We start from the raw sequence: 13,019 nt of genomic DNA on the forward strand, positions 1-13,019 counted from the left end.
CATGCTCTGGTCCTCGTCTTTTTCTACTTGTGGCATCTGATTTTGGATTAAGTATAAAGCCTTTGTCATATAATGCTTATTTCGTGTCCCCCCCCCCCCCCCAACAAAAATATAGAATTATGAAAGGAAACTACATCGGAAAACAAGGGACTGAAAGAAAAGAGTGATCTTGCAAAGTGAGAGACCGCTGTACCTAAACTGTAATTGAAGCTTCGAGTGGCATCGCCCTCTATCGACACAACCATGTTCTCCTCCTCGATGTAGACCAGCGGTTCTCTCCGGTATGACATCTTGACCTCGGTCAATCGGGTACTCGCCTTCAAGTTTAGTGCCTCGGTATCCGACATCTTCCGTTCTCCTTTGCTTTTGTACGTGTTGTAAGATTCTTGAAATATATTGCGCATCAGCTGGGGGTAGAAATCAAATAAAGGATTTAGATTTTTTGTTTGTAATGTTATAAACATGTGATAATAGTATCTCTCAACGATCACAGAGTATGGGCACGGAATTAAAACCTCGAACTTAAACAGGAATTCCCTTTTCAATTGATGGGAAGGGGCATCAGAAAATATTATTTACCCGAAGGAAATGAATAGATTGAAATTTGAGATTTAAAAAAAAAAAATCGTCATTAAACCTTTTTTTTTTCTAATTGGTATAAGGGTCGTCACACCAAATTGCTAAACAGAACAAAGTTGCACCATACTTTAAAATATGCCGACAAGGATGAAGATTCTTATACTTTAAAATGACAACATAAATTGTCACATTAAAGGCAAGTATATTCGTTAATATACACAGGGTCATCAATTTCTCTTTTAGTGCACAACGTTGTAATATACTTCGATCAAGACATTCCTTACCATCGGATCAACATTAAGCCGCAGCTGCCTCACAAGGTTCGAATCCCCCCTGTTGCACATCAGCATCATGTACCGGTTCCTGAAGGTACCGAAGATCTTCAAAAAGAACACGGCCCGACTGATGTCCGGTATCCGGAACTCGGCCCCGAACGCGGACAGGTCCATTTTAAGTCGGAACACGCGGTTCTCGGGCGTGGGGAGGTTGTGCTGGTCCTCGCGTTCCATGGACGACACGGCGCAGAAGGACTTGCATGTCTCCTGGATGAACTCGTCGCTGATGCCGAGGATGTTGGCCCCGGCACCGCGTAGGCCGTCGGCGACGATGACGAGGGTGAGGGCCCGAGGACAGCTGAGCTTGTTCACGTGGTTAGTTCCAAACTGCATGAAATAGAAAGTACAGAGATTTGTTAGTAAGAGTGGAATATTTTGAATGGTAGATGCGTTATGTCAGTGATACATCATAGAAAAGATAACAGGGGGTGGTTCCACAAAGACTAAGATCGACTTCAAGTTGGACTTAACTATGGCAGGCCATTCATGCCACTGGTTGCTCTCACCATTCTGATCTTTAGATAATATCTTTTCCTTCAACAATGAATCCAAAAATGTAAATTCTGTAGATTAGAGACCATGATTTGTATATCTCTTGATAGACCAATGCCATTAATGGCGAGAGCAAAAAGTGGCATGAATGGCCTGCCATAGTTAAGTCCAACTTAAAGGCGATCTCATTCTATGTGAAACACTCCCCTGGTCTAAGGAGCTATACTTATTGGCCTAACACAAATACGAAATAATGTTGTAAGCCTTTGAAAAGAAATGTAGCAGAAAGGATGCAATGAGAAGAAGACACAACCATCCCCAATTCTCACTCCCACTCTGTCTCTATCTCTTTAATTCCATCCACACCGTAAGATCATTTTTAATCCTCTCGATGCCAATAATTATGTTTGAAACAGAAGGTCGAAAACACAATGCCTTAGGTATTCTTCACGCGTAGCCATGGTAGCCATGGAAGCCACGTAGGCATAATAATCATTACCCCACCACCCCCCCCCCCCGAAAAAAAAATCATTATATATATATTTTTTCTTCTTTTTGCTTGCTTTCAAGACGGACGAATTTGATCGATTGTCATGCAAATTTGTGGGAAGGTTAATCTGTTTGTCTCTAAACCATAGCATAGGTTATTGAAACAAGCACGTTCTTCATGAAATCGACTTGCGTCATCATTAATAAATAAATGTTAGCGTCTAGCTTAGGTGATACACATAGATTGCATAGTATATCTTTTTTTTTTATCAAGAAGTATATCGAAGGCATGATTACTGTCAATACGTTTATTATGATATTACGTAATTCATTTCTTCTTTCTTTTTCCTACGAGGTACCGACGCTCTTCCTTGCTTTTCTAGAAGAATTTTTTGAAGATTATTCGTTTTGAATACTTTTCATTAACTAATATTCTTTAATGATTATCACTTGCATTTTTTTAAAATAGATTGAAAAGCAAGATTGCCTTTTAGCAATGTAAATTTTCTATCTACTCTATCAAATAATATGGGAAAGATAGAATGTCCTCGGTCACCAGTCACTGGTATTTTTCATTCATTTACTTAATTATTTCGATACCTTTTTACTCCTTCCTGGAAATTAAATAAAATCCAACTAGATACATTAGGTTGAGGTTTGAATACACGGGAATTATATTAGACGTCTTTCCTTATAATTATAATACAATTCATCCTTCAGGTTATAACTGAGGATTTAGAATGTTCGCAACACCCTTTAAGAATATCATACACGAGGAGAATTGCAGACGGTTATAGGAAAAGGTAGGGTACGTTGCAGTGTGTTGTTTATGCAGGCTACAACACAATTCTTTCTGCACTAAAAAAACAAAAAACTTGCCAAATATAGACGCTGAACTGATTAACGTTCCCTTACCTCATATTCCTCCTACTCGAGAAATAGGTAATTACCATTTTATTTATGAAATAGTCTCGTGTTAGCCATTAAAACACCCACTCTTTCTATGTTATTAACAAAATAAGTCAGCCTCTATGTTTATATTATTTTGACGATTATATATTTTGCTATAAAAGGGTCGATTTTGCCATTATCAACCCCAACCTCCATAGCTGAAGATGAATTTATCCATCGTCTCTTGTTATGGTATATGACCAAAACAAAGCGTTAATGGCACAGATCTTTAGGAAACGGAAGACTTTATGTTTATAACCACAGAGAAAAAAGCACAAACTGCGGGAATTGTGGATGAAATGCAAGGTTCGATAAACATGCTGTTTGTTTATTGTTCCCCCGAGTTCAGCTTGCGTCGTAGCTCACAGGATGCATGCCTGAAGTAGAAGTTGTTATCATCTGTGACTTTATCGCAACCGCTGCGTGACATTCAACATCGTTATGCATGGATGTATGATCAAAAGACTTCAAAAGACAGCAGCTTAAACATTGAGTTCATTTGGATGTGGAGCACTGGAATATGTTGTAGACCTTTACATCCATCGAACCCCCCCCCCCCCTGCCCTGAAATTCAGTTGCATAACAAGTGGGGTAGCTATGGGATGCGGTACTGGGATACATGCCCTCCTCCTCCCCAAAATCAAATGGCGGAAAGAAGAAGAAAAATGAACAAAAGCACAACAGACGTAAAATAAAGAAAAGGAGAAGGAAAATGTGACGTGAATAGAACATTATATGACCAACTTCCACACCTTCCCCTGAACATATTCCTCCAATTTCCCGTATTTTTGTTTGACGGTTGATTGCAGTTGATGTAATGATGTTTGGAATTCTACATACAAATCCTCCCGAAATGTTATGGACGGCAAGAAAAACAACAACAATAATAGAATAAACAAATGTTTGTTTTTTAATCATATGAAAATAACCATGGTTATTAGAAGCTCGTCTGCCAAAAATCACATACACTTACAAAAACAACATGAAGAAAAATATGCATTTTCTTTGATATCCTAATACTTCAGTCACATCAAAGAGGCTGACTATAGACCGAACAAAACATAAAAAATAAAAAAGAAGTATTATTCCAGAAATATTTCAAAACATCGTTTGCGAAATTCAACTGCTTCCATTTTATCATCGCATTCAAATATGGCACCTCTAAAGGGCCTCTAAATCCAGGGTGGCCGGAAAGAGAGAAGGGGGGGGGAAGTCATTTTTGTTCTTCAATACGAGTCCAGTCATAGCTTTTTCACCCCTTTTATGCCTCTAGGAGAAATACGTAAATGATACATCGGGGAATCTACCCAACATATTGCTCTTTGAATTTTAGAAACTGCCTCGAACATTGGCATCATTTCTATGAACCATTCTCCACAGAGTTCAAAGCTAAGTGTCCTTCGAGACTTTGAGTGGCAGAATCGGATAAACAAGTTTACATTGGAATGGCTTGCACCGTCGCTTGAGAGATAATTTTTGTAATGCGGATTTAGCTGGCGGTTAAACTTTCATCCCGAGGGGGAACGGGGGAGAAGAAAAGTTCCTTTACGCAATGCGATGAACTAGACGCGTGTAGACATCAATTCACCATGCGCAATGCAGCATGTCTTGATGTTTGTGATTGTGATAGCGTGAAAACAAGTGGATGGGACTGAATGGATGAAGGTGAAGATAATGGATGTGCAGGTGATTGATCAAGGCCATAAATATTTTAAAAAATACGCACATCCGCTCACGCTGTAGAGAGCTATAGGTTTTAAAGTAGAGCATTCGAACTTATTTACATCAATGTGCGGTCTTGAAAATCAACTTCACGTGTGAAACATGAATATCAATTTATCATGGATATGGCGGTTCGAAATATGCATTAAAAAGTTCCTGTGTCTAATGGGGAAAAACAAGCTTTAAAAACCCCAACAATTTGATGATTACATTTTACGTCAAATTCCTATGTTTCACATAGCCGAATATCACACCATTTACGTCGGGTTGGAAAGAAACAGGTTGTTAAAATTTAACACATTTGTCCCTGCATGCTTCTTGTTCACCTCATTATTTTGTTTACACCTTGACAGTGAATGTAATAAACATACAAACACACACACAAAAAAAAAACTCTTTATTTTGGGAACTAACCAAAAAAACGTTCAAAAACGGTTGATAAACGTTATGGATAACCAAAGTGCTGTTCGTCTAAAGTAGATGTTAAGGTACTGAAGAAGACCAAGTACACACTTTATTCTTAATGGTTACGAGTATTTCTGATGATTTTCGAATGTGTTTAAAAAATCTTAATTGATCACCATTAGTTACTCAATAGAATACACTAACTTGTTTTCTTTTCCGATCTGTGTGGGTGTAATACGTGTATGATATCAAATTGTCGTCATCGCTAAACCGCCCTATATACGAATGCTTGGTGAAAAGGCTATTTATAATAGTTGATGTATCACAGTGCAGACACAGAGTGCGGTAAATAGTTCACAGATTCTTCAATCTATTCAAAGTCGCTATTCGTTCCATCGAGTCAATACAGTTTTGAGGAAGCCGATCGAGGAGGATGAAATATAAAGATGACTGATCTGATCATTCATCTTCATGAGACGTCTTATGAATAGGTTGGGACAGAACAAGTTATTGCAGCGGCGTATCCAAATATTTATAAAAGGAGGGATCGAGTGTAAACTGACAGCCCAGAACATGTGACGTTCACTTAGTGCAAGGTGCATCAATTTATTATTCTAGGGTTTTAGGGGGAGGTATGCCGGTTCCACCTGATGTTGAATACGCTTCTATCGCTTATAAATGTTTTGCAGCATCGTCATGAACAACAGAGCTTCGCCAATACGATACTTAAAGGTAAAGACCAGTATTGGCAACGCCCCAATTTCAAAAAATGAAATGGCAGCTCTCATTACCAATCATGTGAAAGAATATGTTTTGAATAATACATGATGATAAAAAATTTGCCGGGAAACCGCCTACTAATTCATATATTTGGTAAATTTATTTCTCTCATGGTCTGGTGAGAGAGATAGGGTAGTCCCATATACATCTTTCTGTGTATAGTGCTTGTAACTTTACGAAGAATGAGCCAAATTTCTTATCATTTTGATGATTCCAGAACCTTGCAGATGCTAGATGCTAGATGATCGACCTTTTCTGATCGATTCCACAACGTTTCTTTCACAATGCAATCGCATGACCATTACTGGTCTTTACCTTTAACGAAATGCTTCACCGGCGACAGTCAATTTGCCGGAAAAGAAGGTCAAAGAATCTCTTCGAGAAACTGTAGTCTTTCGAACGTGTACATGTTGTTCCAGTCATTTCATTTCAAAGAATCTGCTTAATTTTTTGCATTACACACTATTTTCATGGTTATTAACCACGGTAAGAAAAGCGATGGAATCATTTTGAAGACAGCCACGGGGGTAATTTAATCTCTTTATCACCGACAGACACGTGAAATAAAGAAGCGTGGGTGCGTCAGGTAGTTGTAAGGATTCAAATTAAACATTTACTTGGAGAGTAATCTTCTCTATATCATCAAAGATATTGAACTCGTATATTAGCAAACACATCTCTAACCAGAGCATCTACGTATAAGAACTCAATACTCTTAATGTATGCGACTGAAGTGCATAATACGAGTCAGTAGATTTTTTGTTTTTGTTTGTTTTTGTTTTTACTACAACATCACTTAAAACATGCTATAATAGGCCTATCTTGAAAGCCATACTTAAATGGATTTTCTTACGAAATGAACTGAATTTGCAAACGAAGATTCACAGTATTTTACATGGCGAAATCTTTCTGCTAAAAACATTCGATTGGAATCTTCATTATAGCTTTGGTATTAATGACCTATAATATAACCTAAGCAGAAATGAAATCTAGAAGCAACAACTACAAGGAAATAAGGAAGCAACATGGCGACTGTCCATCGGCTCGCTTTATTGAAAAACCACTTATATCCTCTCCTCTTGTCCGTTGCTGTCCACTGCGAAAGGTTCTTGGGTCAGTCGACCATCCATCCATCAATGATCAATTTATTCAAATTAAGCCAGCCAATTTACTCTGCTGAGGTTGGACCGCATCTCTTCAAATGCATCATTAATCGTATTTGTTTGTCCAGGCAACGTTAAGGAGGCCTCATTTGGACTCTGGTTTCAGGAAGATGGCGGAAGAGAGAGGACGTACATGTACTCTAACTCTGGTGTACCAAACCGCGTGAGTTAAAGGGTGCGTGTTTAAAGGGATAGTTGAGTTTTGTTGCAGAGGGCGCTACACAAAACAATTTGTTGTGAGATAATGAAAAAATAAGTGTCAAATTTGAAAGAGTGTACAATTTAAATGACAAACTCACCTTTGTTTGATCAAAATTGGTTCAGAGACGGCTGAAATATCCATAAATATAACCATTTCCAATATTTGTGGCGCCCCACAAATATTCGGTAATTTTGAACCAGCTGTTGAAAAACGAGATAGCGCCTTATACATGTACGTTTTATTCCAGTCGATGCCAATATTGGCTTTTTGTTGGCTTTTTCGTGATGGTTATGATACGCACAACAACCAGCAGGTCCGTGCATTGTTATTATTTATTAATCAATGGTCACCGTATTTTTTTAAAAGTGGAGCTGAATTGGTATCCCCCCCCCCCCCCCCCACTCAGTGTTATTTAGGGTACGCGTATGCGTGTTCCCTCTCTTTGAAAGAACCCCCTAAGTCCGGTGTGTAAAGTCAATACGGGTCGATTTTTTTTTGGGTGTGTTAAAAGCCGGACTTCGCTGCGTGTAAAGTGCCCCTTTACCAGACATTTTGGTAACACGCATGGTATCCCTCCGTTCTCGGAGTTGGGGGGGGGGGCGGGATTGGTATGATCTTAATTTACACATTATGCGGTCTAAACTATTACCTTCATAGCCATTTTAAGGTTCTTAAAGGGCACTAGAAATGTCATAAATAAAAAGAAGAGCAATAAACATGCATTTAGAAGACATTTGCGGTCTTAAACAAGAATTCAACATATCAAACATGCCTAGCGCAATGAAAATCATATTGGAAAGGGTGATATGTAAATCCAATCACTACAGATTACTTATACAGGTATCCAGGGTATATGGCATTGCAAATGATGTGATATAGAATAAGTCTGAATTATTGACTTGTATCACTTGTTGCTGCTCGTGGTTGCATGTTAGATGTTAGGGAGCCAAGCAAATGCATCATAATAAAGAAGACAAGATGGGGGGATCCGACAAAATGAACACGTAGATTATATTTGCTACAAAAAAATGTATGACATTCATTTAGGTTGTCGTACGTTCTCAGTCCTATTTGAAATGATTTTGCCAAGAGGATTTTATAACAAAAGTGTGTCTGAAAAAGAAAAAGAAAAAGGGGGAATCAACAGACCCCCCCCCCCCTCCTCCCGTAAAAAAAGAACAAGATCAAATGAAATTAAAATATGATAGCATGTCTCTTGGATTACGGTGCCACACTTGAGAAGACTTCTATAAATGTAGGTTTTATACTGCAGTATTTCATGTATGTCGAATCAACAGATTTCGTCGAGAATCAGACACAATACTACACTCTCTCATTTATACATAGTTTGATATTTCGCATTGACGTGAGAACCGAGATGAAAAGATTAGCATGGAAACAATACTGATATGCTAGCTGCTACATGTACATCAGAACCTCCCTCACAGAGCTAAAGGCGCCAAGACTCACATTACGGGAAAGACAACATTAAATACCATGCAGCAGGCAAGGATTTGAAGATTACGATCGACGGGAATTCACCTAAAAAAATGTCAAATAGAAATCGGGCCGATGAAGATTCGATTTCTTAAAACAAAAAAAAGGAAAGATTTTGCTGGATATGTGAGAAGCAAGATTCTTGGGATATAATATGAAAGCACTCTGGTTACAATCGGTTATGGTTTCAAGGGACTGGCGGATGTGAGCGCTCTATATACTGTATCTGTAGCAAAACCTCAGGTTAGAACAAAAATTATACAATGAAGAACCGCAAATTAAAGAGAATATCAGTCACGTAAATGCTCTGCGTATAATTCCCACATTAAGCACTTGTTTGACGCTTTCATCCATTCAGAATTTAATTTCCTATTATATCTGCTTCAGTAGCCGGGGGTTTTTCCTAAAGGTTTCGTCACCCTACAACAGAGTTCACCAAGGCAAACAGCTAACAATTTCCTAACGTTGATTGATTTAAGGACAAGATGGACATTTTGGCTTCAAGCGATTTTTCCCTTGTCATGAAGATGGCAAAATGTTTGGTTCGGGTTTCATTAGCAACGGCGGAAAGCTACTTCTCCGTCGCTACCTACCTCCTCGGTACTTCAGACTCTTCACTACCTTTAAGATCTCATGAATTTAAACCCACCTAGATAGCATTCAGTATATTATACAACGACTCCTTGCGCGAGCAGGAAATGTTGCATCACGTAACACTTGATTATGCGAGCTCAGCTCACTATCCTACCGCGTCTAGAAGGAGAGAACGCCACTTTCCCAGTTTCTATTAGAGAAAGTCTTATTGACAGGAGTACCCCTTTTCCTATCGTATATCTTCTTCTTTTATCCAAATCAGAATGGATCTCAGCCGGTAATCTGAACCAATCACCCATGTCAAGGTCAAGATTTCTCTCATAGATTGTCCCTAAACAGCGACGGGGGAGGTAATATCAAAGTGCTCATTATGCATCACCTTCTTTTCAATGAGAAAGGTATACAAAAAATCAGTGGTTTCGAAAGATGCGTTCAAATGTTTTTGTTTCCCTTCTTATTGCAGTTTATCTTACGCAGCCACCGTATCCTTATAAAGTTTTATTCATATTTTACGTACATAGTCATTCCAAACTGTATTAATACCTCTATCGTCATTTATTATGCATTATATTCTCTTATTTTGAATGTGTAACACACAAATAAATATTCAATATTAAAGTTAGGTAAATCGGATTTGTTGATGGAAGTTTGGAGTAGGAAGCTTTGCAGTATTTTTTAATCCCATATTTTATTTTGTATTCCTTCGTAAGTTCGTGAAAATCAATTGACGTCATTGGAGAATAAATTCAATCACTACGCAGCCTCTTTTTTTTTTTCCTGCTCTAAACATTTTAGCTTGGATCTTTCAGTCCATTTGACAATACTTGTACTATCCAAGATGATTCCATGTATAACCAGCGCTTGCACTGTACGCGGTGATACTAAATATCTCACCTTGGGCGATGAAATAAATTTTCTCCCCTCTCTCTCTCTCTCTCTGTCTAAAAAAAGTTTCCAAAGATCATCTTTTAATATTAAAAAGAGGTTTTCACCCTCGGTAGAGAATTAAGATATTGCCTTCCTGGAAGATGGTGAAAGATGGCGGAGGGTTTAATGCACTTCGCATTTGTTAACGTTGCGACCTTTCGTCGCCTGCACTTGCAGGTAAGACGCGTATGAAAGACAATACTTGGCAAACATGATAGCTGCCATCACGGGGGATTCCATCTATCATCTTCTACGAGGAGGATGAGGAGAGTGGGAGAGTGAGAGAGAGGAGGAGGAGAGAGAGAGAGAGAGAGAGAGAGACAAAGAAAGAGGAAGAGAGAGAGAGAGAGAGAGAAAGAGGTGGGGGCAAAGGGAAGGAGAGATAGAAAGAGTGCAAGATATAGAGAAGGGGTGGAGTGAGAGAAAGAAAGGGAGAAATTTGATAAGAACCGCGGAGAAGGAGATGAAAAAGTACAATACAGAGAAGAATAAAAAGACGAAACAAGAAAAAAAATGAGATGGAGAAGTAAAGCGAGAGAGAGAGAGAGAGAGAGAGAGTGAGAGAGAAAAGAGATATACGCACAGAGAGAGAGAGAGAGAGAGAGAGAGGGGGGGGGGACAGGCAGAGAACGCACCTGTCCTACTTAAACATTGTGTAGTAATTAGTATTACAATCCAAAATGGTTCACATACTTGACCCACTTGTTGCCTTCTTTCATTAAATGCCATGTATTTTCTTCTTCGTATGCACGCGTGTCTCTGATCACATCCTATATAGGTATCCTTGGTATGTCATTCTCCCACTTTCTCTCTATTTTTCACTTTATCGATGCATCACCACGGCATTAGCTTCAATAATGTATATTATCGTTGACCGGAACTACACATACCCAAGTACCATTTCAAAGAAATTTACGTCACGCATTTATGAAAAGCACTAAAAATGTCTTTAGTCGTCCCCCATGCCAACACCACCCCCCCCCCCCCCCAAAAAAAGAGAAAAAAAAAACATTTTTCTTCTTCTAAGTGAGTGTCGGGACAAAAATGGCTAGATTTGAAGAGTTCTTCATCCCATCCCTCAGAGACCTCTTACATTACTTCGTCAAGGAAGTTTACCCAGTTCTATTTTGGCCGATTTCCCCCTTGTCCTACTTGCTTGCAGTCTTTGGGGAGATGCACAAGCGAAAGGCGCTGTTGACTTTCGAAAGGTTGGGCAAAATTGGATACAACTGAAGTAGTTTTACACTTTGGGAATAAAATTGAAATCTCTTGAAATTCATGAGGATATTGGAAACAAACAAGATAGGTGGGGAGCAGTGCAGAGAGTGTAAGATCAGGATTAAGTCAAGGCGCCGCCAAGAGGCGTCAGTATGGTTGCGTTATTGCCAATACTAATCAGTTCTATGGCACAAGTTCGACCATGCACCAATAATTGAACGTAATGATTGTAGTGTTCATTATTTTGCTTTCACCTGTACGATATCAGTTCCATGGCCGTTGCAGCTGGGTTGATTTTTCGATTGCGTTGGCGTGCCTGCGCTAATCAAGTCTGGGGAGGTGATCATATCCCCGAATGCGTCAGTAATTCAATGCAATGTTTCCAAAGTCTGAGCCAGTCGCTGACGCAGTCATACGTCAGCAAATGACGCCTTGCGTGCAAAGGGTATAGAGGGTGTAGTAAAGCTTCACGTGCGTTTTTTTTAAACTCACAAACAACATAGTGAAACAAGTACCCTCGTTCTACAAGTCTATACGAGTCAATATGACATTTTTTAAGAGAGAGATAAAGAGAGAAGAGAAAAAGAAGGGGAGTGGTGTGGGGAGTAATAGAGAGAGAAAGAAAGAGAGAGAGGGAGAGAGAGAAGGAGAAGGGTCAGGGAGAGAGAGAGAAAGAGAGATGGATGAGGCAGTGAGAGGAGGGTACCTGTAATAGATCACCTCAGGATAAAGATTCAGACAGCGCCATTGAATTATATTAGTCCTCCATTGTCAAAGGGGGAAAGTCGTTCTTTATTCAGCTGTACTTTTTGCAAATTACAAGGTAAAAGAAGTGCAATTTTGTACGAATCTTGTATGTAATCAGTCAGTGTCATGTATTCATTCTGTTTGGTTTGTGCTGCAGGCAAAAGCACGGGGAAAAAATAACGGGAACAGAATGAGCCAGCCATGCCAGATGGAACATGGCGCCTTGCAAGTAGAGAAACAAATCACAACGTAAAAAAGAAAAAAAGAAAAAGAAAAGAAAGAAATTTTGAAAAAGATCGTGAGTCGTTTTACACATCTGTACAGCAGCATGTGTTTTTCTATCTTTCTTTCCTTCTTCTTCTTGTATAAGTAGGCTAATTATTGCTCCTCAGGGGGTCCCGTGTTGAATGTTGACAAAATGTCTCGCCGCATATGCATCCATTCCCACTCTCTTCCCTCTTGAAATATATCCTGAAGTGGAACGTGACTTCTCTCTCTCTCTCTCTCTCTCTCTCTCTCTCTCTCACACACACACACACACACACTCTCTCTCTCTCTCTCTCTCTGTCTATCTTTGTCTGTCTCTCTGTCTGTCTCTCCCTTTCCCTTTCTCTCTCCCTCTATCTCTAAATCTCTCTTGTTATCACTCACTGTCTCTTCCTCTTTCTATCCATCTCTCCTTCCCCTCCCCTTCTCTATCTGTCTCTGTCTCTCTCTCTCTCACTCTCATTCGTTCTCCCTTTCACTATCTCTCTCTACCTCTCTCTCTCTCTCTCTCTCTCTCTCTCCCTCACCCTCTCTCTCTCTCCCCCTCACTCTATATCCCTCTCCCTCTCTCTCTCTCTCTCTCTCTCTCTCTCTCTCTCTCTCTCTCCTGTTTTTCCAATTTGTGTGCCCCTTCATTTAACCATGGCACTT

General features: G+C 39.4%; 1 protein-coding gene across 1 annotated transcript in view; it reads right to left on the reverse strand.

The window, feature by feature from the left end:
* LOC576450 overlaps window positions 1-13,019 on the reverse strand; it is a 75,548-nt gene that overhangs the window by 2,590 nt on the left and 59,939 nt on the right. Inside the window, exons 2-3 of the mRNA XM_776757.5 lie at window positions 864-1,241; window positions 194-407 (exon numbers count right to left, since the gene is read on the reverse strand). Of these exons, the coding sequence (XP_781850.4) occupies window positions 194-407; window positions 864-1,241 (592 nt within the window). The remainder of the gene's footprint in view (window positions 1-193; window positions 408-863; window positions 1,242-13,019) is intronic.

Source organism: Strongylocentrotus purpuratus, unplaced genomic scaffold (assembly GCF_000002235.5).
Source record: "Strongylocentrotus purpuratus isolate Spur 01 unplaced genomic scaffold, Spur_5.0 spur5_scaffold_8, whole genome shotgun sequence".
Classification (NCBI taxonomy): Eukaryota; Metazoa; Echinodermata; class Echinoidea; order Camarodonta; family Strongylocentrotidae; genus Strongylocentrotus; species Strongylocentrotus purpuratus.